Source organism: Arachis stenosperma, chromosome 7, assembly GCF_014773155.1.
Source record: "Arachis stenosperma cultivar V10309 chromosome 7, arast.V10309.gnm1.PFL2, whole genome shotgun sequence".
In the NCBI taxonomy this organism is placed as follows: Eukaryota; Viridiplantae; Streptophyta; class Magnoliopsida; order Fabales; family Fabaceae; genus Arachis; species Arachis stenosperma.
This window is the reverse complement of record NC_080383.1, coordinates 88,124,044-88,149,969: the sequence shown is the minus strand read 5'-3', so window position 1 is coordinate 88,149,969 and position 25,926 is coordinate 88,124,044. Positions and strand designations below refer to the sequence as shown.

At 36.2% G+C, this 25,926-nt stretch overlaps 3 protein-coding genes across 7 annotated transcripts; 1 reads left to right on the top strand and 2 right to left on the bottom strand.

Moving 5' to 3' along the window:
- Positions 1–1,836: 1,836 nt before the first annotated feature.
- On the top strand, positions 1,837–9,336 carry LOC130941564 (1-acyl-sn-glycerol-3-phosphate acyltransferase LPAT1, chloroplastic-like). 5 transcript variants are annotated; one of them, XM_057870116.1, is made up of 8 exons: positions 1,837–2,242; positions 4,040–4,299; positions 5,322–5,590; positions 6,285–6,378; positions 6,802–6,960; positions 7,050–7,459; positions 7,602–7,721; positions 8,818–9,336. In XM_057870116.1, the coding sequence occupies exons 3-8, from the start codon at positions 5,495–5,497 to the stop codon at positions 9,019–9,021; spliced, it is 1,083 nt and encodes a 360-aa protein (XP_057726099.1). In that variant the 5' UTR covers positions 1,837–2,242; positions 4,040–4,299; positions 5,322–5,494; the 3' UTR covers positions 9,022–9,336. The 5 variants fall into 5 exon arrangements, with proteins under 5 accessions (XP_057726099.1, XP_057726102.1, XP_057726101.1 ...); XM_057870119.1 differs by having other exon boundaries at positions 6,321–6,378; positions 8,818–9,327; XM_057870118.1 differs by having other exon boundaries at positions 1,839–2,242; positions 7,602–7,703; positions 8,818–9,296.
- Positions 9,337–21,627: 12,291 nt separating this feature from the next.
- Positions 21,628–22,116, bottom strand: LOC130940073 (uncharacterized). The gene has a single exon (XM_057868123.1). It carries the CDS (start codon positions 22,114–22,116, stop codon positions 21,628–21,630), a length of 489 nt encoding a protein of 162 aa, XP_057724106.1.
- Positions 22,117–23,394: 1,278 nt separating this feature from the next.
- LOC130940072 (uncharacterized mitochondrial protein AtMg00860-like) lies at positions 23,395–24,132 on the bottom strand. The gene is made up of 3 exons (XM_057868122.1): positions 24,012–24,132; positions 23,909–23,964; positions 23,395–23,613 (listed from the first exon to the last, which is right to left on the bottom strand). The coding sequence occupies exons 1-3, from the start codon at positions 24,130–24,132 to the stop codon at positions 23,395–23,397; spliced, it is 396 nt and encodes a 131-aa protein (XP_057724105.1).
- Between the last annotated feature and the right edge of the window lie 1,794 nt (positions 24,133–25,926).

Sequence of the window (25,926 nt, the reverse complement as noted above, 5' to 3'; positions counted from 1 at the left end):
ATTAAATTAATTATATAAATATTATTCTCTGTAGTATAGTATAAATGTAATTTTATATATAGATAAATATTTTTTTATATCATTATAAACTAAGTTTATAAATGATAGGACAATTTTATAGAAAACCTAAAAATTTATATGTGTTCACGTATTATAAGTTTATAACACTATTTTAGTTCTTTTTATATATTTTAATAAACATATAATATATTAAGGTGCAAGTTAGGAGGCATTTTAAATTTAATTTCTTTTATTTTTTTCAATTTATTTGTTTAAATTCCATGAAAATACCCATGAGCTACATATCCAATTTTTGTTCACATTTCCGTGGCTCATCAAATAAAAGAAAATTCACTAGCCCAATATTTCTGTTAGCTTCCCTAAACTGCCAACTAGCCGCTATCAAAGAATGGCTTCCCACAATGAGAGAAACAAATGTCTCTGTCCACAAGGTAATTAGCAATGATATCTTTTTGATTTAAGATATTACAGGTCAAAAAATTCCTCTACACTCTTCTTTTATTAAATGTATCCTACCACTCAATTATGGTCAATAGAATTCTTTAATATAAATCTTTACGTCTCTGAACAATAGAATAGCAATATACCAATCAAGTGGTCTGATACATGTAAAAACTTTTTTTTTTGGACAGAAAAAAACGTTTTTCAATTATGAAAAAGCCAAACAGTATTTACAAATATAAAAAAAATATCAATTCTATATAAATAATAAGAAGATAGATATTTCATGTATTGAACTAAAATCTGATAGCAAACTCAACATTCGATTACTAAAAATCTTAACAAAAAGAAACAGAGACCAAACAGAATTTCTTTTATTTTTAAATCTACACATATGTGCTGCAAGCCAATAAGATACATCTTCTTCTTTTCCATATAAATTTGAATATTTTTTGAATCTGAAAGTTTTTCTGTAAACAAAATTATTTCTTCATAGAGTTTTCCTTCAAGATCTGTATCACCAGAACACCACCAGCAACCATAACAAAAACCAAAACACTACCACAAACAAAGGAGGAAAATCACAGATGGATTATAAAAACAGGAACACAGAGCTAAATTCAGGTTCGAAGAAAAATTATTTTAGATATAGATCTGGATCTCAAATTTAAATCTCTAAAAGAAAAGTAGAACACAAAAACAAAACAAGAAATAGGAAGCAAGGAGAAAAGAGAGAAGAAGTTAAAGAGGTGACGGAACAATGTAGGCAGAGGTAGAAGAGAACAGAAAACAGAGAAAAAAGAGAAATGAGGAGAAAGAAGGAGAGGCAAAGGAGACGAAAAAAGAAAAAGGTTAAGGAGGCAGGAGCAAAGGAGAAAAGGTTAAGGGAGATAGTAAAAACTTTTTTATTTAGAAGTTAGATAATCATTGATTTACTAGTATATCTATAAAGTATACTGGCACATGTAAAAATCTTTCTATATTTTTTAGTAACTTATTTTTACTATAAGTTTTTTAGCCATTTTGCATGGTATATATGTAGATATAAATTCTACTCTCCAAATTTTACTAAATTGATATAGTTTGTAATTTCATATAAAATTACATATAGGTTGAACCAAGGTTCTGAAAACTGGTTTAAATCGGCCGGTCGAATCAGTTAAACCGTGAACCAACACAAAAAAACAAACCGATCAGATGTCAAAATCGTAAATTTTAAAAACCTTCTTTAAACCGTTGAATCGGTTAGGAACTGGTCGATCGAACCGAGCCGTGATCTGATCGGTTTTTTGAATTTTGCTGAAACGCCGTCGTTTTTGTGGAGAGGAATCCCACCCTAACTTCAGAGTTCAGCCCTAACCAAAACGCGTTCTTTGCCTCTCTGACACTTAGCCACTGTCCAGAGCTTCTCTCATCGACCTCCTGCTCTTCCCTCCCTCCCTCACTTCCGTCCAACCACCGCCTGCTACCGTCGCCGTCGCAACTTCCAACTTCGAACAGCCACCGCCTGCTCCCTCACATCCCTTCCATCGGGCAGCAAACGTCGCAAACTTCCTTCCCTCCATCGCGCAACCCTCCCCCCCTTCTTCCCCCAATCATTCGTGCACTCCCTCGAGACCTCTGAAGCAAAGCAAAACCCTAGCCCTTCATCGCTGCCACCGTCCCCAGGTCCTCAGCGCTGCCGCTGCTTCCTCTTCCCCGTTTCGTTTTCATCTTCCTCTTCCCCAGGTAGCTCGGTACGTCGTTTTCATCTTCACTGGCTTCTCGGCACGGAACCCAGGTTAGTGGCCCTGCTTTCATTCTTCGCCGCTTCTTCCTTTTAATTTCTGAATGGTCGGTCGTCTTCTACGTTTGAAGTTCTGAAATTGTTGTTCAATTTTTGTTCCATTTTTCTTGTAATGTTTTGTAAATTGTAATTGCCTGCTGCTGATGGATCTGTCTTGTATTTGCTGGTTGCTGATGGCTGTAAAATGTTTTTTCAAATTTATTGATGGCTTGTTGGCTCTGTTAGTCTGTTGCTTTCAATTCTTTGTTCTGCTACTGATGGCTCGATGGCTCTATTAGTTGCTGATGGCTCTTAATTTTTTTGTTCAAATTTACTGATGGCTTTGTTTGTAGTTGCTGGTTTTGCTGGGTGAAGGTTCAGTGTTTTGGAATGTTTTATAATGTGCTCATGTTTGTAATTGCTGGGTGAAGGTTTAGTGTTTTGTGATTATTGGTTAATGTTTTGGTTTAGTGTTCTCTCTTTTTCAGATTTTCCTTCTCCCTGTATTTTTGCGTGTTGCTGAATTGGTAATCAATAAGTTTGCCTTTTTTCTGTAAATCGGGACTTCACTAGGATTTGTTAAATTTGTTGCTGTAACTTGAATTTGTTGCTTCCCAGTCACAGAATCAGAACAGAATGCTCAGTCAGTGCTTGATTGATCGGCTTTGCTCACTGATTGTATTTGATGATAAATTTTAAATTGATAACTTTTAAATTTTAAATTTGCACTGCCTATGTTACTGATTCACCGTTCTTTTAGTGCTTTTTGTTGTTGTTAATCATTGTGATGAGCTTTGTTAAAATTTGCACTGCCTATATTACTGATTCACCGTTCCTTCAGTGCTTCTTGTTGTTGTTAATCATTGTGATGAGCTTTGTTAAAATTTGTACTACCTATGTTATTGATTCACGGATTCATCCCTCTTGTCGTCATCATCGACATGAACTCCGAACCAAAACCCCAACTCTGTGGATAAAATTGGAACGAAAGTTGATTGGGACTTTTTCTTCTACTTAAGGTATGAATCAGAATGACGAGGCCAAGTTGTGAATGCACAAGTGTCAACGGACTATAATATATATTGAGTTTGTGACATTAGAAGGGTGTAATAATAACAATAATGGAGTCATGTTATTTAAATATTGAGGTTTAACATTTAAACTCTCAGCTTCTCAGCCCTGATTAATTCTTCTTCTCAGGCAATTGAATCGAATCAACCAGGCCTTCCTTTTCTTTTTCTTTTAGTTGATTCTTAATTTTTCTAATATATGTAGCTTTCTGAATCAAGTGGATCAGATTATGTAGTTTTCTTGATTTGGGATATTTTCGGAGACGCATTAGAAGAGTTATTTTATTATTATGTTTGCTATAAAAATATTCACATGTTGTGTATGCTTGTGATTGTTTCGGTGTTTACATTTTCTTTCCAAGTCACTTGCTATGGTTGTTCTTTGAGTTAAGGCTTTGTATGTGTGTGTGAGAACATGTGATAATGTTGAATGCTGTTGCATCTAATAAGAGTTCTTGGAGTACCCTCATCTTTGGTCCTTTGTAATTTATTTATTATTTTGTTCTAAAACGGTTTTTCCGGTTAAACCACCGGTTGGACCGGTTAAACTAATGAATCAGTGACTAAAGTGGTTTGATGACCGGTCCGGTTTTCAGAACATTGGGTTGAACCAAAACAGTATAATTTTTCTTGATAATCGTGATCCATTCGACAGAGATCCAATTTTTAATCTTTATTATTCATTTCCTCAATTGTGTCTTCCTTTCTTCATCATTATACGCCGTCACTCACCTCTCTGCAGCCATCCCCCCTCGCTACTCTCCCTTCTCACCGCGTTATTCCCTCTGTTCACGGCGTCCATACTCTTCTCCGCCGCAATTCTCCTCTACGCTGCTACTCCGTGCTCTCCTCTCCGCTCGCGTCCGCTGCGCCGTCCCCCACCTCGTCCGCTGCTCCGTGCTCTACATCGTTGCTCGTCGTCCGCTCGAAAGAAGCCTTCGTCTGCCGTCGACAGCATCGCCGCTGCAGCCGTCGGTTGTCCCTCCTCCTCCTCCACTTCAGGTTGGATACTCTCCCCCTCTCAGTAATTTATTGCACTAAAGGTTTATTCTGCATTTTTTGTGCTTGTTTGTTTTGAATCTCGGTGATTTTCAGCATGCTTGTGCTTTGAGCCTTGCTTGATTTTCCGCAGCTGCAGCATGCTTGTGCTTGTTTTGTGCATTTTTTGTGCTTGTTTTCCCCTGAATAAGCATTAAGGAACTAAAAGCTTTTGATTAAAAAAAAAATGATTCAATAGGCTAAAAATTTCAAAAGAAATTTAATAGTACAACTCTTAATCTGAGCTCCTAGTAAAAATTATTTTGAAATTATTTGGGTGGCTAAGCCTTCTTTGTTGGTAATGGCTTGGCTAGTGTGCACGTATACAAGTTTTAAGCTTTGAAGTCATTTGAGCGTGCAAACAATGAATTAATTGTGATTTGGATTAATTTAGTTTGGTGCATTTTAAGGGTTAGTGAGGTTAGAATTTTGGTTAGGCAAGTTCAGATGGAAAAACAATAGAGTTGTTCCCTATTAGTATGTGTTCACATGATAAACGTTTGGTCTTAAGCTATATCTGAAAAATTATCTATTTTAGTATCTGTTGTTTATGGTGCCAGAAAATGATCGTTCTAGTGAAGAAGTAAAAAAGCTTTTGTAGCTGGTGCATATAATGTATATAGTGTGTGGTTATTGAATTCCAAAAATTGTGTGGTAAAAGAAGTGTTTTTTTCCTTTGGAAAAAGAAAATTAAATTCAAATCGTGATAGTATTGTAAATTCTTCATCTATTCTGCAGGTTGATGTAATTGATCAACGGTATCTCTTGTTTTATCTTTTTCTTTGTGTTTTTTAATGGAACTTGTTATTCATTTTTACGATGCTAATGTCTGAACACATATTAAGCTCGACAAATTACAAATCTTTATGGTTGAGCAAAGAGAAATTAAGTCAAAATCCATCAAGAGAAATTAAGTCTTTATACTTTAAATGGTGTTTTGTTTATGATGTATGTTGACACATTTATGTATTTCGTTTTTTTAACAGAGAACTTGAAGTTGTTTGTTGGAAGTTATAACCCCACTTATCACTTTATCACTCCTTTTCTTCCCTCCCCGTGCCGTCACTTCGCAAAGCAATCTCCACACTCCATTACTCCAGTTATGCTGTTGCACATGACAACGCTGTGAGTCCGTCACGCCATCCCTATTGCCATAGCTATGTCCTCTGTTCGCGCGCTCCTATCCACTTCAGTTTCCCAGTCACCATTGTCGTCGATGTTTCTTAATTCCAGTCCCTCAATGGAGATGTTTCAGGTAGTTTTTTTTTTATTATGCTGTTTTATTTTATGATTGTGTTTATGATGTTGTTCTGTTATGCATTTGGGTTGCTGTGAAGGATATGAATTCAAATGCGATTAAGTCAAATTCTGGTTTTAGTTTCGGTTGCTGAGAAGCATACTATTTCGTCTCTGTTTCTTGGGTTTTATTAATGAAACTTTTTTAATTTCCAGAAGTAAATGAGTTCAAATGTCAAATTTATTTTCCTTAAAGTCAAATGCCGATTTTAATTTTCAGATGTTTTGCATTCATGCTTTGAAGTCTTAGCTTTGACATGAAATTGTTGAATACTAGAATGTATACATCTAGCATGCTAATTTGCTGTTTACGAGTATTAGATATTAAAATTTACTTTGTATTTTCCCATAATTTTCCCAACACATTATGTTGATTCCCAGCCCACTATCAGTTACTCTTTTTCATTTAGTGCGACATTGTGCAACTCATGTTTGATGTTTTGCAGTTATAACTTTGTGGGCATTTAAGAATATTTTATGTCATATTTTTTGTTGAAAATATAAAATGCACATAGGACAGCTGGAACGGTTTTTTTACACCAATGTTACATAGGACAAGTTTAAGACAGAAAACCGATATGATCAAATCCATTCCAATTCAGTTCGGTTTGGCAGCTTGAAAAAACAGGACCATTTCACCCTGAATTGAACAGGTTTTGTTTATGTTGTTCTACTTCCATTGGTTGCAGTTGTGTACTTATAAACGACCAACTTATGATCATCAAGTTTTGAGGACTTCACTTAGTTGTAAGTGTTCTTATCACTTATCTCTCGTCTTTCATGGTATTAGTTCTCTTTTTTTTAAAAACTACTTAATTGTTTTTCTCACTTGATATCTAGTGCTTGTTTATATGCAATTGTTTTTATTTAAAAAGATCTTTATATATATATATATATATATATATTATGTTTGAATAGTTTGGTATGGTAAAGAGTAAAGAAACTAGAAGTTAAGCATCTTTTTAGATGTGTTACAAATAGACTAAATTGAGCCATGGCAGTTTCCTACACACATTAGTACCTTTGTTAGTTGAGTTGTGACGGAAGGACTAATGTGATTCATACTTTTAAAACTCATAACTTAGGGGCTAATTGATTTTCGGGTGAAAATTCATTTACCAAATTGAGTCTTATCTCAACAAACAGTGTTGATTGTTTATCTTTGTATAGATGCGAAGCACAGAAATGCTTTGTGGGTATCTTTTTGTCCCAATGAGGAGTTATGTAGGCCTCATTGTAGTTGCAATTTGCGCTATCAGAATAAACATGCCAGAGACACGGTTGCAAGATGCGAACTTACAGCAGCGGGAGATAGTCACTCATTGTCAGGTATAAAAATCCTTTGATCAGATTTCATGTGTAGCAACAATAATGTTTAAATGGAATGCCAATTCACCTATTGGTGTTTGCTTAATCAGCGGATCTGAAAATGGAATCAAAAGTTAGGGGAGCTTGTTTTTATGCTGTCACCACCCTTTCCGCCGTATTTCTTTTTGTGCTGATGCTGGTTGGACATCCATTTGTGCTACTATTTGATCGTCAACGAAGAAAATTTCATCATTATGTTGCCAAAGTCTGGGCTTCACTCACAGTTGCTCCATTTTATAGAATAAAATTTGAGGGGTTGGAGAATCTGCCACCTCCTGATACACCTGCTGTGTATGTTTCCAATCATCAGAGTTTCCTTGACACATATACTCTTCTCACTCTAGGAAGAAGCTTTAAATTCATAAGCAAGACTGGGATATTTCTCTTTCCGATAATTGGGTGGGCAATGTTTCTTCTAGGCACCATTCCTTTGAAGCGCATGGATAGCCGAAGCCAGATGGTATACTTCTGCGATTGAAGCTGTGGATAATTTTAACTTGTTCTTGTTGATTCAGTACCAATGTCTTCCACGAATTTATTTCTAAATTGTGTTTATATATGATTTTCAAAGTCACAGTTCTGTTTTGCTTCTTCACATATAGGATTGTGTTAAACGATGCATGGATCTTATCAGGAAGGGAGCCTCAGTCTTTTTCTTTCCAGAGGGAACACGCAGTAGAGATGGAAAACTAGGTGCTTTCAAGGTTTTTATCTCAACTCATGTAATGATTTTCATCTGTCTATAATCATGTTTAAGGATGCAAACAGTTTTAGGTTATTCATTAATGACCAATGACCAACAGTTCCTTAATGTATTTTAGTTTTCCATTTTGAGTAAATGGACAAAAGTACATATGAAAAGGTTTGTGGTAGACAAAAGTACATACAAAAGATTGTAAATATCAAAGTATACTCGAAATATTGTTTTCGATGGACAAAAATGCCATGCCGTTAGTGGGTTAAAGGCCCGTGGTATACTTTTGTCCATCGAAATAAATCTTTTGGGTGTACTTTCATATTTACCAACTTTGTCCATTCACTCTTTTACTTTTTAATTCTTTTTCATTATGGTAAATTCTTAAGGGGGGATGTTGAATTTTACACCACATGCTAACTTACCTATAACAAATTGAACCCCAATCTACTGGTTATAAAATTTATCAGCAACAAAGCCTTATCCTCTTGGGTGGTGTTAGTGTTAAGTATCTAAGGAAAGTGAAAAAACCACACCATAAAAACTAGCTGTTGAGGGAGAAAAAACCACTCTCTTTAAATACAACATCAAACATCCCATACTACCTAATATGAGACTTTGGACACCCCATAATACCCAAGTCTCTAACAATACACCGCCCTTGGAGAGCCCACATCCTCGGCGGCTTCACTCTTCGACACCGACCCAGTGGTAGCAACTTTGCTACCCGCTATCAGCATCTGGCCTATAGGTAGCACTTTTCATGGCACCAACAACCAAGGCTTTGATACCTTTGTAAGTACCTAAAGAAAGTGGAAAACAACATCTTAAAAGCTAGCTGTTAAGGGAGAAGAACCACTCCTTAAATATAACATGAAGCATCTCATGCTGCTCGATGTGGGACTTTAGGCACCCCATTATGCCCAATTCCCTAACAGTTAACTTCATAGATCAGGCCATCTCACAGTTTAAATTCAGCCTATTTTTACTTAAATTGCTTTTAATAATATCATCCAAAGTTTTCTCGGGTTTCTTTCCACTTCGGGCATTCAGACATGTTTGTGTGTAAGATTTTGTCAATGAACTAATTCTAAATTGTGTTATAATTATTTGGGGATTTTCAGAAAGGTGCCTTCAGTATTGCTGCCAAGACAAATGCTCCAGTGGTACCAATAACCCTTATTGGAACTGGTCAAATCATGCCAGCTGGAAGAGAGGGTATAGTAAACGTAGGTTGGGTCAAAGTTGTTATTCATAAACCTTTAGGTGGGAAAGACGCTGAAATGTTGTGCAAAGAAGCTAGGACGACAATCGCAAGTGTATTGTAATCACTCAAACCTGAGAGATGCTATGCACGAGTTCTTTTTCATTTCTTCCCATGTTACATAACTCAGCAACTTCGAGGGGAAAATCCCATAGCCACGTTTGCATTTGTGGGGTCATGAATTAGAAACTTTAAAAGAAATTAAAGAGGGATTGTCATCCCTAATGAGAGGATTCTGATCCCAACTATAATCCTATGTTTTTTATTTGAAATCATAGAAAATTTATATTTTATAGAATAATCTTTTTATCACGCAATATTTCTTGAATAAATTTTAACAAAAGTTAAAATTAATTTTGCAGTAAATAGAAGGGATTATGGATTTTTTGTATACTAAAAACAATTTAAAATTGGTGCAACGATAACTATTTTGTTGGTGTTTAAAATTTGGAGCGTTCCCAGTTTGTTCAGAATCTTAGTGTCATGAAGAAATGACCAATTTAATTTCTGTATCTTTTAAGACCTATTTGAGACGTTTGATTTTTTAAAGATTATTGTGATCTTTTTGTAGCAATTCATTCTTGTCTTTTAAGGTCTTGTAGTTATAGGCATAGAAGTATTAAATATTGGTTGGACACACACCTCTTTCATACTATAATTTAAGTTTTGTTCTAAGCATAGTAGTAGAAAGAGAAGCTTTTTAAATAGTTAATTTGTTGAGTACGCCCATTAATGTCTTAGAGCCAAAACACATATATCGGTTTTGTGAATGCATTTTTGAAGTCAATCATTTGAGCCTTTTGATAAATGCATATATATATATATATATATATATATATATATATATATATATATATATATATATATATATATATATATATATATTTGGTGACGATAAATGCATATATTATGTTAATTTTGGGTATATATCAACTTGCATTTTTCTTATGTGATTGTGTACTTTTGTGAACTTTTTTTTAATTGAACTTGATTGATTAAAACATGTATTTTAGGTTTTTAAAACTAGTATTATTTGGAAATACTGTATGTAATTCACAATGATAATGTATCAATGTAATTACACCAGAACACATACATCAAAATTTTAATTTAATAACTCAGCCATCAACATTATACAAACTTCTCATCTCATAACTCAATGGAAACCTCTATATATAACTCAATGATGCATAGTTAATTTTTTGAGCAATGCTAGGTGACGAAAAAGTTAATATATTTTTTTCAATATTTAGTTAATTTTAAATATTAAAGATTGAATTTTAAATTTTAATAGAATAAAAATAAGATATTTATCTAAAATATTAGTCTACTAACATTTCTCTTAAATATACTCATTATTTATTCAAACATGTCAAATTATTTAAATAATTATTATCTATTATTTTTATATGAAAATTTTTAAAATACTGGTAATTTTAGGCCCTTAAAATCATGCAAAAAATTGAAAAATTCATGAAGAATAAGAATGATATCCAAAGCAATGGGTGTGTAAGCATCATAATAATGTGTGTATGCATCCTTCGGCGCACATGCCTCAATTAATAAAGCACGTGGACGAGAAATGCATAAGAAATTCAATGATTTAAGGAGGAAACTCAAGGAGGTAACTTAGGGAGAGTTTAGATTTAATTTTGGTATATTTTAGTTAGGTTTTTTAGAGTGAGAATCTCTCTTTTTTCTCTAAAATTAGAATTAGGATTAAGATTAGGTTTAGGTTTAGGTTTAGTTAGTTTATGTTAGTTTCATTTTAATTTCAATTAATTCTTGCAAGAATCCAGCATTAATTTCGTTTTTTTCTAGTTTTTTTTATTTTGTTTTTATGAATACTTTTTATGCTTTATGTTAAATTTTTTATTTGATGTTTAATAAAGTATTTATTTTATGGATATTGTTTATTTATGTTTTTTATGTTAATTTTATGTTTATTGTAAATTTGGTGATGATTAGAAATAGATTTTAGTTAATTGCAAATTTATGTTTTATGATACACATAAAGTGTTTGACAATATTTGAACTAGTTACGAAATAGATTCTTACATTTGGTTTGGAGTTAAGAAATAAGGTGATTTTGAGTCACCTTTACTCTAATTGATTGATAATTAAGAGTTGTTGATTAACCTTATTTTCACTAATACTAATTTTTTATTAAATTTAATTAATAAATTAATTAGAATTTATAATTAAGGTAATCATCATCGTTGATAAACCATAAATTTTTTGGCTTATCTTGTGTCTAATTTAGTGAATTTTATTAACTTTTTTCACACTTATTCACTAAAATAGCATGGTTTTATAATTCTCCCTAATTTGTATTTAAGAGTGAAAACACGCTTTTTAGACCTTAATATTATTAATTTTAATTCACTTTAATTTCATTCAATGCCTTGATATGTTTGTTGAAGGGATCCCAAGGTTTATAAGGGAAGGATAGAATGGAAGAAATGAAGGAAAAGTGCAAAGTGGAGAACTCATGAAGAAAGGAGCATTTGGAGGATTCATCGCGACGTGTACACGTGACTGACGCGTAAGTGTGGCCGATGCGTACGCGGGGCCGACGCGTACGTGTGATAAGCGGCACGTGACTCATTTAAAGGCAAAATGGTGGGGGCAATTTTTGAGCCATCCAGGTCCAGATTCAACTCAGTTCTGATGCTATTAAACCCAAGGATTGGGGGAGAATGAACCATTCATTCATACACACATTAGTTTGAGATAGATGTAGAATTCTAGAGAGAGAGAGGCTCTCTCCTCTCTCTAGGTTTTAGGATTCTTAGTTTTATTTCTTAGATCTAGATCTCAATCTTCCTTCAATTTAGTTTTTCTTTACTTTTATTTGTTCTAATACTTTAGTCCATTTACTTCTCTTGTTAATTTCTTTATATTGTTAATTTTATTTCATGAATTCTCTTGTCAATTTCAATTTTTTTTAATGCAATTTTTATTTTTCCATGTCCTTTGATGTTTATCTTAGTTGCTATTATTAATTTCTTGCTTATGTTAGTTATGGCTTTCATTAATTCTTGCAATTTATGATGGTTATTTTTATTGCACTCTAAGTGTTTGATGAAATGTTTCTTTTAGCTATGAGATAGATTTTTCTATTCTTGGCTTGGGTTGGTTACTTGGGGTGATCTTGAGTCACCAATGTCCAAGTGATTGATAATTGGTTTCCATTGACACTAGTCTTCACTAAGTTAATTTGTGAGTGGCTAGGACTCATGGGTTAGGATTAATGAAACTCATTTGACTTTCCTTCAATTGTTAGAGGATGACAAAATGGAATTGATCCTTGCAATTATCATATTGTGGTTGGTAATAAGGATAGTGAACCTTAATCATCAACCCTTGCCAAGAGCTTTTTACCATTTGAGTTTTTCTTTCCTTTATTAGTTAATTGACATTTACTTTCTTGTTATTTACTATTCTTGTCAATCACCACCTCAACTCCGAAATCCATTCATAACCAATAATTAAGTACTTCATTGCAATTCCAAGGGAGAACGACCCGAGATTAATACTTCCGGTTATTTTTTATTTGTATTGTGACAAACCTTTTTAAACTTTGATTGGAGGATAAATTGTTGGTTTGGACTATGCTTGCAACGAGATTCTATTGAGAAATCCTAGACCGACGTTTATCCTCTATCAAATTTTTGGCATCGTTGCCGGAGAATTGCAAATGTGCGCTTGTTATTGGTTATTGTATATATGTTAATATTGTGAATATGTTTGCCTTTTACTTTTTTGGTAGTTTTTGTTAATTTTAGGACTTTGTTTGCTTATTTCTTGTAAGTTTTTGTTTTTATTTTCTATTGCTACTATGAGTTCTCACTACTTTAGCTATGAGTTTGGTTCTAACTATGTTGTAGGAAATTGGAACTACAATGATGACATGCATCAAGGATGGAACAATCAAAGGTGAGAGAAGCCTCAAGCATGTGATCAATCTTTATAGCAACAACCTCCTCCAATATATTATGAGTATGAACCATCCTATAGTGCAATATCAATCCAAGAGCCACCTCTCATATATGAGAACTTTTAACCACATGATGAATTCTCCTTTCCACCACAACCCTCCATGGAAGAATATCCATATCTATTGATCCAAGAGCAACATTATCCTAATTATGTTAGTCAAGTAGAACAAGAGCCAAGGGATCGTCTCAAGGAAGCAATGGATCGGCTTCGAGCAATCATCCATCAAAAGGAGCAAGAGGAAGCCCAAAGGACGCGCAAAGCTATTATGGCTAACATTACCAAAATTCAAGCCAACTTGGACTCATGGGATTCATGCCACAAACAAAGTATTTTCACGGATGAATATGGGGAATTAATCGATAAGCGGAGCATAAATGAGATTTTAGAATCTCAACGCGAGAACAAGGAAATGGAGTGTGTTGTGCAACAAGTGGAAGGGAAGGAGATTGTTGAAGAAGAAGAAGTGGTTGAAGACCTAGGCGAAGTTGGGCAAGCGATAAGTCCTATTATTGAAGATGATTCCACACCAACTAATGTGCCATTTGAAATTGTTGAACATTCCTCATTGTTGTGTGAAATTGATGATAAGGAGGATCATGCAAAACCTCCAATACATGACTTGAGCAATGAGAAATGTGTAGAAGTTGGTGAACAAGGAATTGAAATTGAAGAAGCTTGCAAGAGGTGGAGGTAATTCAAGAAGAGGAACCAAAGGGAGTTGTAAACATCTTGCCCAAGCTGGTTAGAGCCGCTCTCACTAAGCAACCATCCATTCTTTCTTTCAAGTGGGTAAATCTCTTATCCTTAAACTTTACTTTCCCACTTGAATATGGTTTGCTTGAAACAGATGGTCAACTTATAGCTCTTTGTGGAGTGAAGAGTAAGAGAGAGTTGTGTAGTGGTTGGCAAAATGATGTTAGGCTCACTAAGGTTGAACCCTCAAAGTATAGGTCCCATGGTTGGGGGAATGCTAAGTTTTATGGGTCTAGGAGGAGAATTTGGTGCTTAAATGAGAATTCTGAGTGCTTCCCACCCAAGTGGAATCATGATGATCAATTAGAAGATGGGTGTAGAAACAAGATTTGGGATCCCGGTATACATGAGGATCAATTTTGGGAGCTCATAGCTTGTGTATAACTCCATCAAGGCTTGATGCAAATGATTTGGAATGATGGAGCTTATTGGAGATTCAAGCATTGTTGGAAGTTCAAGGATGAATACAAGCACAAGCCACCATGACAAGGAGCTCACCAAATGCCCAACTTAATGACTTTAAATAAAAGTGCTAGGTGGGAGACACCCCACCATGGTAAATTTCTTCTATTTTCTCTCTTATTTATATTGGCAATAAGTTGAATCTTCACTTTTAGTTAGGTTTATTTAGTTTAGGTTGTGGTTTAGCTTGTTTAATAAAATTTGGTATTGCTTTTTTAGCTTATTAGTTTCTCAATAAGCTTCTAAAAAAAAAACCAAACATGTCCGTCACGCGTACGCCTGGTCGACGCGTATTCATGACACCCCTGATTTTGATCACGTCAGGATTGTGCGTGGGCTGTGCCATCGCACGGTCCAAACAGAGAGTTGTGCGTGAAGGGTGCGGACAATGTGCGTCTAGCACAATTTCGTCCCATGCATACGCGTCCTCCACGCGTACACGTCACCCTCTATTTTTCCTTGCCACGCCTGCACTTGCATGATGCGTACGCGTCGCACCTCCTTCACCCTTCCCACGTGTATGCGTGGGAACCCCTGTTCCATTATCTTTCTTTTCTTCTCTTCTTTCTATTTCTTTTCTTCTCCTCTTTTCTTCTCTCTTCCTCCCTTCTTTCAACCACCATTTACCACCTACCACCATCTTCTTTAGTTAGTCTATTCGTTAATTAGTTAGTTACTTAGTTTAATTTCTGTTTAATTTTTTATTTTGGCGATAAGTGTTGGATTATTAATCTTGTTTGCTGTTTATTGCTACTGATTACTGATAGGATGCTATTTTAGCATCATTGTTATGATTATTCATTGTTGGATTATTTGTTGAGGTTATAATTTGTTGCTTGATATTGAATTGTTCATGCTTAGTATTTGTGCATACCAAGTACTCATAACATTGCCTTTGAGAATGTGTTTTTTTTTTTTAATTTCTAAATTGCATGTTGTAGCTAGCCACCATGTAATTTGAATTCATTATCCATCATTAGGCAATTTGCTTCTATTCGACGCATTTCTTGTTAGGTGATTATTGTTTATGATTGATTTTTATTTACGTCACCTAATTCATGCATTGAGATTGTGGAATTGTGAAATTGGATTGCAAGATCACCCAATGACATCTTTTTGTGCCTTTCAAACTATGTGGACTATACTTGTTATGTAATTGACTTTCAACTTATATCTCTCTTTTCTAAGTCACACAGCACCCATGTTCCACACTTTATGTCAATTAGGTGATGCAACCAAACTTTAAGGTGTGTCATTGATTGATGTGCGAGTTTTATATTTCATTTGGTTCATTAAGTCCATTCATTATCCATTTCACAATTGTTTAATTATTGCTTGAATGCTTTTATGCTTCTTTATTACTTGTTTATTTGTCTTAATCTACAAGTTTCTTTAAAGTATCTCAGGCACACTAAAATGGGTGAAGTACATGCTTATTTTGTGTAATTGTGAGATAGCTTTTTATGCTAGTGCGCGAGTTCTAAATCGCATGCAAACTTAGAATTCGCGCACCACTTTTCTTTAATGTCACAAATTGAATCACTCACTTCATTCTAGTGATTCTTACTCCATTCCAACAATCTATGCTTCATTGCTTTGTATTTACTCGTCTTATCATGTTTTCTATCTTTCAGGATGATCCACCATAAGGAAAAAGGGAAGCAAAAGAAAGAACATGCAGTAGCCAGTTGACCCACCAGCTGAAGGTGGCAATCCGGAAAGTCGTCATACCCCCATTGCCCATCTTTGAATGCACCGAGAACCGTGCAAACTTTTAAGTGTGAGGAGGTCGTCTGACCAATTGGCCGATCTTGGGTGACAAATTCTAATCTAAACACTTTCACATTTCATTTTTTTTCTTCTATTATTGTCATTTAGAATTCTTAGTTGTATTTTCTTGGCTTGCATATATATATATATATATATATATAAGCTTAGTCAAAATAATAAAATTTTTCAAGACCATTCCTATATAGGGCATTGACATCCAAATTGATTTGAGTAAAATTTTTCATTGAACTTGTTTGAATTATATATTGTAGAACATTATTTTTGAGCTAAGAACACACAACAATGTGAGTTTTAATGCACAAATACACATATCAAGAGGTCTTTTCAAGGGTTGTACTGGGGTTGGAGTCAAGGTAGGTATGTATTTGGTTAAGTGAACTAAAATTCGAATCCTTGATTAACCTAAACTTTTCACCTAACCTAAGACACTCCATGCAATTACAATGCAAATCCTAACTACCTATTGACTATTTCTCCACAAATTCATGCACCGTGATATCTTTTGAGTACAAATCATATGCATTAATTCAATTATTTACCTTGGGACATTTTGTCCCTTTATTATTGCTTTCTCTTTTTTTCTTTTCTTTTTTTTCTTTCTTTTTTTTATATGCATAAAGGAGTTAGTGCATATGATTAAGTGTTAGATGAATGAACAAGTGCCCAAATTATTTTTATATTTTCACATAAGAATATAAAATACCCGATTCCTTAACCAAGTATTCCCCAACCCAATTTTCCCACACTTAATTCATGTACATCTCACTAGTCTAAACTAACCAAGGATTAAAATTAGGAACATTTATTGTTTTCCGCTTAGAGCTACTGATGTGCTAAAATAAAGAATAAATGGGGTAAAATAGGCTCAATATTGGTTTGCAAAGGGTAATGAAAGGGTAAGGCCATATGGGTATGTGAGCCATAGTGAAACAATGCCTCAATCACATAAGTGTATGCATACATCAAATAATGGAAATATAAAATCAAGCAAGACAAAGATCACAATTTTAGAGAGAACAACACACATCAAAATAAAACATTGGTTGATAAGATGCAACCAATCAAATAGGTTCAAAATCTCACTGATTTTGTGTGTTCGAGCTCTTAAATCATGTTCCAAATTAAATTTCTTCAAGTAAATTCAACATAATTTTAATTCAAACTAGTGAAATACCCTAAAACAGTTTCTTGGATAGGAAATTATCACTTCAACCAAGTAGTACCTAAATGCAAGTAACTAACTACACATGTAAGTTATCCTATCTAACAAAATAAAATTAAAATATTGGTGTTGAGAGAGAAGAGGGTTGTTACCTTTGGGAGTTAGTTATCAACCTCCCCATACTTAAAGCTTGGCACGGTCCTCTGTGCCATCAGTGATGAGCAAAGTGGGGTTGGAATCATCACTTCCACTGTCCTGCTCATCATCGCTTTCCATGTTGTCGTTTGAAGTGGATTCCGGAGTGTTGGGCTCTTCCGGAGGTGGGTAAGTACAACCAACGAGCTCTTTCAATTAGTCGTAGCGACGCTTGTTGCGGTACTCAATTTTCTCAATCCGCCAGCCTTGCCGGTCTACCTTATCAAGGATCTCAAGTAGCAACTGGTGGGTGGATGGTGGTGGTGCATGTGGTGTTGGTGAGGGTGGAGCGGAGGATGAAGGAGCTTCGAGAGAAGGGCTTCATTCCGGCTCACGAGTAGTGCTGGGGGCCTAATATATTTTACATTCGGAACATATTCATCGTCCCTCAGAATCATGGTCTTCACATCCCCAGCTCGATATGAAACTCTCGCTGCAGACACCAAGTCCGTAACCAATGAGAAAGGGTAAGGTGCCCACTATTTGCTCTCGGCGCATAGCTTGTCAGATGAGTCGTGGCAATTTGAGAGGTTTCTCTGTGAGGATGCACCAGACAAGGATGGCCATGTCGACAGTAAAATTGGACTCATGAGTGCTCGGCAGAATATAGTGGGACATGATCTGTGTCCACGCGCGAGCCTCCATAGTGAGTGCTTGGGTGGAGATGCACTTGGGTTGAGTCCGGTATTAACCATAATCCACGCGCTTCCGGGTTGGGCGATGACTCTAAGGACGAGGTCCCAGTCAAAAGCAAATGTCTTGCGCTCTCCCTGTGTCGCTTGATAGGCATCCATCCCATCCGGACTAGGTGAAAGATCAAGTACTTCCTGAATAGCATCTTCTGAGATAGGGACTTGCTTTTAGTGCACAAAGACTGACTGAAGGGTAGGCGAGTGATAGTTGGTGTAGAATTCAACTACCTAAGAGAGATTAGCTTCTCACGGCCTCCTGTTTAAGAATCCCTACTGCCTTCTTTCAATACGGGGCACCACAAATTGAACGAAGTGTTCTAGAAGAATTAGGATGTGCTCATTGTGGTAGTTTCTCTCTACCAGGACGGGGAACATCCACTCACAATAGCGGTTAGTGAATCTTATGGAGTCCTTTGCGGAAAAATCCTTCTCTGCCTCATCAATTCGGATGGTCCTCTTCACCCGCTTAGACGGTGCCTTGACCTTTGAGGATGGGTGCGCCTTAGCTGGTGCTCTTTTAGTTTCCTTCTTCGCTGGTATCTTGTTAGAAGCCTTCTTTTTTCCTCTCTTGATGGCCATCTTGAAAAAGGAAGAAAAAGAATGAATATTAAACTTGGACAGATAAATACTGGAAGTAGGAAAGTGCAAGTGATAATGAATACCAAAGAAAAAGAAAGTGTCTTAAATACATGGTAGCTACAACACGCAAGTAAGACATTAATTAAAATCATGAAGGCATGTCACTAACACTAGATGCAAGAGGGATAAAAGCATGCAAGTATAAAGCATGAGAAGAATAGCTCAAGCATCAATATCAACAATGATAATCACATGTATTGCAAGTGTTGTGAAAAAGAGGCATTAAGGTGCGAGAATAAAATAAAAAATAAATCAAGATACCATTAATATTTTTTCACAAACACTTAGTGTGTGGTGCGGAATTTATAACCCACACTTACTAACCGGCAAGTGAATCGGGTCGTACCAAGTAATACCTTACGTGAGTAAAGGTTGATCCCACGAGGATTGATGGATTAAGCAACAATAGTATTTGATAGGCTTAGTTAGGCAAGCAGAAATTAGTTTTGAGATGTTTAAAAGGTTTAAGTTCGAATTCAAAATATCAAAAGTATAGACAATTAAATAAATTGGGAATAAAATATTGAGAAAACAGTTAAGGCTTCAGAGTTATCTATTTTTCCGGATTAACTTTTCTTACTAACTATTTTAATTATGTAGGATTTATTTTATGGCAAACTATATGTGACTAGACCCTAATTCCTTAGACCTTCCTAGTCTCCTCTAAAATTCATTAACTGCCAATTCCTTGGTCAATTAATTCCAATTAAAGGATACATGATCAAATTCCAGTTTGCATGCCACAAAAATTCTAATTACCAAAAGAATAAAAGGATTATATGTCACGTATCCCGTTAAATCCAGATAATTAGAATTCAGGAGAATATATTTTCAAGTTGTTGTTCAAGTATAGAGTTTTTCCAAGTTATACAAGAACTCAATTAGAAAGAGGGTCATACTTCCGTTCCATCCAAATTCATAAGATAAAGAACGAAAATAATTCTTAAATATAAATCCAAAACATAAATTAAAATAGAGAAAGTAATAAAATCAATCCATACAAGTAGACAGAGCTCCTAACCTTAACAGTGGAGGTTTAGTTGCTCATGGAATGTAGAATGTAAATTTGTATAGAATTCCCTAATGGAATCCTTCTAATGTAATCTCCTGTGTGAATAGAAGAGAAGTCTCCCCTATTTATAACTAATCCTAATTAATTTAAAATCTAATTATCTAAAAATAAAAATAATATCTTTTCCTAAAAGATAATATTTGAATTTAAATTCGAATTAATTTACAGATCTTCAGTTGATGGGTGGGGACCACTTGCTTTGTCCATTCTGCAGCTTCTAATCTGTGTTTTCTGGGCTGGAAAGTGGGTCAAAACAGCCCAGAAATCACCCCAACGCATTTGTATTTTTGCAGATCGCGCATGTGACGTGTCCGCTTCGTCCATGCATTCGCGTCATTTGTGCATATTCCAGTCCACGCGTTCGCGTCAGGCACGCGATCGCGTCATTGTGATTTCTTCATTCCGCGCGGTCGCGTGAGCTACGCGTCCGCGTCGGTCTTCGCTGGTTATCTCTTTGGTTTCTTCTTTTTCTTTGCAGAAACTTCATCAAATCCCTCCGAATGCTACCTAAAATAAATAAAATTGCACAAAACTCAAAATAGCATCCATAGTGGCTAAAATACAATTAATTCTTGATTAAACTCAACAATTTAGATGCAAATTCACTAGAAAAAGATAGACAATATGCTCACACATCAGTGTGCATATTAAAAGAAAGAAGCAAGTTAAGCAATTCAAGTGTATAGTAGACCCAAAATAGAATACCAATTGGCAAAGTACACCACATAACACAAATAAGCTGAGAAATATCAAAATAATTCACCAAATGAAATTCCAACACCAAAATAAAAATGCAAGAAGAGAAAAGAATTAAAAATAAATTACAAATAACAAAATTAGTATGCAATTAAAATTAATTAAAATATTCGAATGCAAGAAACAAAGAAGAATGAAAGAGTAGAAGAAAGCAAGAAAAGAAACCTTGAAAATAAGATAAAAAGGAAGATAAATGCAAGTAAGAAGAAGATAAGATTTGTGAGAAGAGAAAAGAAAAAGAAAAGGAGAGGAGGTTTGACCGCCGGAGGTGGTGGTCGCCGGTGGTGGTCTGCCGGTGGTGATGGTGATGGGAGAGAAGAAGAAAGAAGTAAGAAGGAAGAAAGAAAGAAAGAAGGAAGAATTATGATTAGAGAAAGAAAAGAGGAATGAAAGAAAAAGGGGGTCTGGGGGGCGCATTGATTTCATTGATTCGGCGCTGTGAGGCGTGCACGTCATCCACGCGTGCGTGGGAGGCCCAAAAATGAGAGTGACGCATGACTAGTGTTCGTGATAGACGCACAATACTCGCAACATTCCATCACAACTCTCTGGTTTTTGTACCGGACATGGCTGCACAAAGATATGATGCGTGCGTGTTGTCCACGCACAAGTGTGGGTAACCAAAAAACATAGTGACGCGTAAGCGTCGGTCATGCATATGCGTAGCCACTTGTCGTGCCAGACGCACGTCTTTAGCATAGTACCGGTGCAAATCTCTGGTATTTTGTACCAGAAAGCGCCTCATTGACATACGACGCGTGCGGTCGCTCACGCATACGTGTGGAAAGGTGAAATTGCTGGGTGACGCGTACGCGTCAGCAAGGCGTACGCGTGGGGTGGTTTGTGCTCCTGGCATTCCACCTGCACAGTTCCAGTGCAACTCTCTGGTTTTTGTACCAGAGAGCGCCAGCATCACTATGATGTGTGCGCATCAGGGACGCTTACGCGTGAGCTAGCCTTTATATATATATATTAAAATAACTCAGAATAAAGGTAAACATGCATATTTAAAAATTAACACAGACACCCAATGAAACAAAGATAGGCAAATAAAATAGAACTATAAAATAGAAAGATCATATCATGGTGGGTTGCCTCCCACCTAACACTTTTCTTAAACGTCCTTAAGTTGGGCGGTCCACAGGCTCAGTTCTCTTCCTTGGCTGGGTCCTTCAAGAGAAAGATCACCAGCTCCTTTTTGTTCTTCACTTGTGCACCATGATAAAGCTTTAAACGGTGGCCATTGACTTTGAAGAAGGTAGGGTTTGAGGAGGGACTTAGGTAGACAACTCCATACGGTTCAACCTTCTCCACCACGTAGGGTCTATCCCATCTTGACCTCAGTTTGCCCGGCATTAATCTCAACCTTGAGTTGTAGAGAAGGACTTGATCCCTAACTCTAATCTCTCTTCTCTTGATGTTATAATCATGTACCACTTTCACCTTTTCTTTGTAGAGCCTTGAGTTTTTATAAGCTTCTAGTCGAATGTACTCCAATTTCTCTAGTTGTAATTTTCTTTCAATTCTGGCTCCTCCCAATCCTGAGTTGCATTTCTTTATAGCCCAGTAAGCCTTGTGTTCTACCTCTACCGAAAGGTGACAAGCCTTTCCATAGACTAGGCAGAACGGACTCATACCGATTGGTGTCTTGTAAACTGTCCGATAAGCCCATAGTGCATCTCCAAACCTAGAGCTCTAATCCCTTCTATGAGGTTTAACAATCTTCTTAAGTATGTGCTTGATCTCTCTATTTGACACCTCGACTTGGCCATTTGTTTGGGGATGGTAAGCTATCGCCACCTTGTGAATGATGCCATGTTTCTTCATCAAACATGTCATTCTTCTGTTACAAAAATGAGAGCCTTGATCACTCACAATTGCTCGTGGTGATCCAAAGTGGCAAATAATATTTTTCCTAACAAAAGAGACAACCACGTTAGCATCATCAGTACAGGTAGGAATTGCTTCCACCCATTTAGAAACATAATCAACAGCTAACAGAATATAAGAAACCATTCGAGTTTAGAAAGGGTCCCATGAAGTCAATACCCCAAACATAAAAAATTTCACAAAATAACATGAGTTGTTGGGGCATCTCATCCCTCTTGGATATGTTTTCAAACCTTTGACATTGGTGGCAAGAGTTACAGAAAAGATTAGCGTCCTTAAAAAGTGTGGGCCACCAAAATTCACAGTCTAAAATTTTTCTTGTAGTTCTTTGAGGACCAAAGTGGCCACCACTCTCATAAGAGTGGCATGCCTCTAAAATAGACTGGATTTCATTTTGTGGAACACACCTTCTAATTATTTGGTCACCACCACATCTCCATAAATATGGGTCATCCCATATGTAGTACTTAGACTCGCTCTTGAGCTTATCCTTTTGATGTTTAGAAAAATTAGGAGGGAAGGTGCGACTAACCAAATAATTAGCTATGGGTGCATACCAAGGAACCACCTCAGATATTGCTTGCAAGCTATCAAGTGGAAATGCATCATTGATAGGAGTGGAGTCACTTTTAATATGTTCTAAGCGACTCAAGTGGTCTGCCACTAAATTTTGGGAACCACTCCTATTCTTGATCTCTAAATCAAACTCTTGCAGTAGCAATATCCAATGGATTAACCTTGGTTTCGACTCTTTCTTAGCTAGCAAGTATTTCAAGGCCGCATGGTCTGAATATACTACCACTTTGGTTCCAAGTAAATAAGTGCGGAATTTATCCAAGGCAAAAACAATTGCTAAAAGTTCTTTTTCAGTGGTAGTATAGTTAGACTGGACACCATCTAAAGTTTTAGAAGCATAAGCTACGATATAGGGATCCTTACCTTCCCACTGAGCCAGCGCCGCTCCTACCGTATAGTTAGATGTGTCGCACATAATCTCGAACGGCCTACTCCAGTCAGGCCCTTTCACAATAGGAGCTTGGTCAAGGCAATCTTCAGCTTGTCAAATGCTTCCATGCAGTCTTCACTCAAGTCAAACTCTACGTCTTTTTGCAGCAGACGTGAAAGGGGTAGTGCAACCTTACTGAAGTCCTTGATAAAACACCGGTAGAAACCTGCATGACCAAGAAAAGAACGGACTTCCCTCACAGAGGAGGAGTAAGGTAAACCAGAAATAATATCAACCTTTGTAGAATCAACAGAGATACCAGTAATAGAAATAATATGGCCTAGAACAATACCTTGCTTTACCATAAAATGACATTTTTCAAAATTAAGCACAAGGTTTGAACGAGCACATATTTCTAATACTCTAGCAAGATTATCCAAGCAAAGATCGAACGAATCACCATAGACACTAAAATCATCTATAAATACTTCCATACAATGCTCAAGAAGATCCGAGAAGATACTCATCATGCACCTTTGAAATGTAGCCGGTGCATTACATAAACCAAAAGGTATTCTTTTATATGCATACGTTCCAAAGGAGCATGTAAAAGTAGTTTTTTCTTGGCCTTATGGAGAAATATGGATCTGAAAATAACCAGTATAGCCATCTGAAAAGCAATAATGTGATTTACCTGATAGGCGATCAAGCATTTGATCGATGAAAGGTAGTGGATTGTGATCCTTGCGAGTAGCCAAGTTCAAGCGCCTGTAGTCGATGCACACTCTCCAGGAATTCTGCACCCTTGTAGCCATGAGTTTTCCATGCTTATTGATGCGTTAGCATCTTGTCTATCTTTTCCTAGTGAATTTGCATCTAAATTGTTGAGTTTAATTAAAAATTAATTATATTTTAGCCACTATGTATGCTATTTTGAGTTTTGGGCAATTTTATTTATTTTAGGTAGCATTCGGCTGGATTTGATGGAGTTTTTAAGCTCAAGAATCAAAGGAGATCGCAGCGAGGAGCGACGCGCACGCATGCCTGACGCGTGCGCGTGATCTGGAAATATCCATGGCGACGCGTACGCGTGACTGACGCGTACGCGTGATTTGAGGATTTGCTCAGCGACGCGTTCGCGTGACCGACGCGTCCGCGTGACTTGCGAAGAAGACCAGCTACGCGTACGCGTAACATGCACCACGTGCAGAAAACACAGAAAACGTTGAGGGGTAATTTCTGGGCCCCATTTTAGCAACCAAGTTAGGCGCAAATCCAGTGAAGCCAAGTGGTCCCCACGCTACAAGACGCGGAGCTGTTAATTAATTCAAATTTAAATTCAAATCTTATCTTTGAGGAAAAGATATTATTTTTAATTTTAGATAATTAGATTTTAAAATTATTAGGATTAGTTATAAATAGGAATCTACATGCCATTAGAAAAAAACTATGTAGATTCAGATCAGAAACAATTGACCTAAATCCTAGTTTTCTATTCTGAACCATGAGCAACTAATCCTCCACTGTTAAGGTTAGGAGCTCTGTCTATTTGTATGGATTGATTTTATTACTTTTTCTATTTTAATTTATGTTTTGGATTTATATTTAAGAATTGTTTTCGTTCTTTATCTTATGAATTTGGGTGGAACGGAAGTATGACCCTCTTTCTATTTGAGTTCTTGTATAACTTGGAAAAGCTCTATACTTGAACAACAGCTTGAAAACATATTCTCCTAAATTCTAATTATCTAGATTTAACGGGATACGTGACATATAATCCTTTTATTATTTGGGTAATTAGAATTTTTGTGGCATGCAAACTGGAATTTGATCATGTACCTTTTAATTGGAATTAATTGACCAAGGAATTGGCAGTTAATGAATTTTAGAGGAGACTAGGAAGGTCTAAGGAATTAGGGTCTAGTCACATATAGTTTGCCATAAATTAAATCCTACATAATTAAAATAGTTAGTAAGAAAAGTTAATCCGGAAAAATAGATAACTCTGAAGCCTTAACTGTTTATCCATATTTTATTTTTATTGTCTATACTTTTGATATTTTGAATTCGAACTTAAACCTTTTGAACATCTCAAAACTAATTTCTGCTTGCCTAACTAAGCCAATCAATCAATCATTGTTGCTTGATCCATCAATCCTCGTGGGATCGACCCTTACTCACGTAAGGTATTACTTGGTACGACCCGGTGCACTTGCCGGTAAGTAGTGTGGGTTGTAAAATACCGCATCACTTATTCTTCACTATTGTGACGCCGGACATTTTTGGAACCACTTGTACTGGACTAACCCACTCACTATCCGAGATTGGATAGATAATGTCGGCTTCAAGTAGTCGGGTCACTTCCTTCTTCACAACTTCTAGAATTATGGGGTTTAACCGCCTTTGAGATTGACGGATAGGCTTGGCTCCCTCCTCTAGATAAATACGGTGCTCACAAACTTGAGGGCTTATACCAACTATGTTCGCCAAACTCCACCCAATAGCTTTCTTGTTTCTTCTCAGCACATTAAGCAATCGCTCCGCTTGTTGGGAAGTAAGCTCCTTTGCAATGATCACTGGAAACTTTTGATTGTCTTTAAGATAAGCAT

What these genes read in the sequence shown, in the direction of transcription:
- LOC130941564 (XM_057870116.1), top strand. Translation starts at nt 5,495, where the DNA reads ATGTCCTCTGTTCGCGCGCTCCTATCCACTTCAGTTTCCCAGTCACCA. An exon ending in CCTCAATGGAGATGTTTCAG is followed by an intron (nt 5,591 to 6,284) that starts GTAGTTTTTTTT and finishes TGAATTGAACAG; the next exon opens with GTTTTGTTTATGTTGTTCTA. An exon ending in AGGTTTTTATCTCAACTCAT is followed by an intron (nt 7,722 to 8,817) that starts GTAATGATTTTC and finishes GGGGATTTTCAG; the next exon opens with AAAGGTGCCTTCAGTATTGC.
- LOC130940073 (XM_057868123.1), bottom strand. Translation starts at nt 22,116, where the DNA reads ATGAGTCCGTTCTGCCTAGTCTATGGAAAGGCTTGTCACCTTTCGGTA.
- LOC130940072 (XM_057868122.1), bottom strand. Translation starts at nt 24,132, where the DNA reads ATGGCTACAAGGGTGCAGAATTCCTGGAGAGTGTGCATCGACTACAGG. An exon ending in AATGCTTGATCGCCTATCAG is followed by an intron (nt 23,965 to 24,011) that starts GTAAATCACATT and finishes GGTTATTTTCAG; the next exon opens with ATCCATATTTCTCCATAAGG. An exon ending in TTTACATGCTCCTTTGGAAC is followed by an intron (nt 23,614 to 23,908) that starts GTATGCATATAA and finishes GATTCTACAAAG; the next exon opens with GTTGATATTATTTCTGGTTT.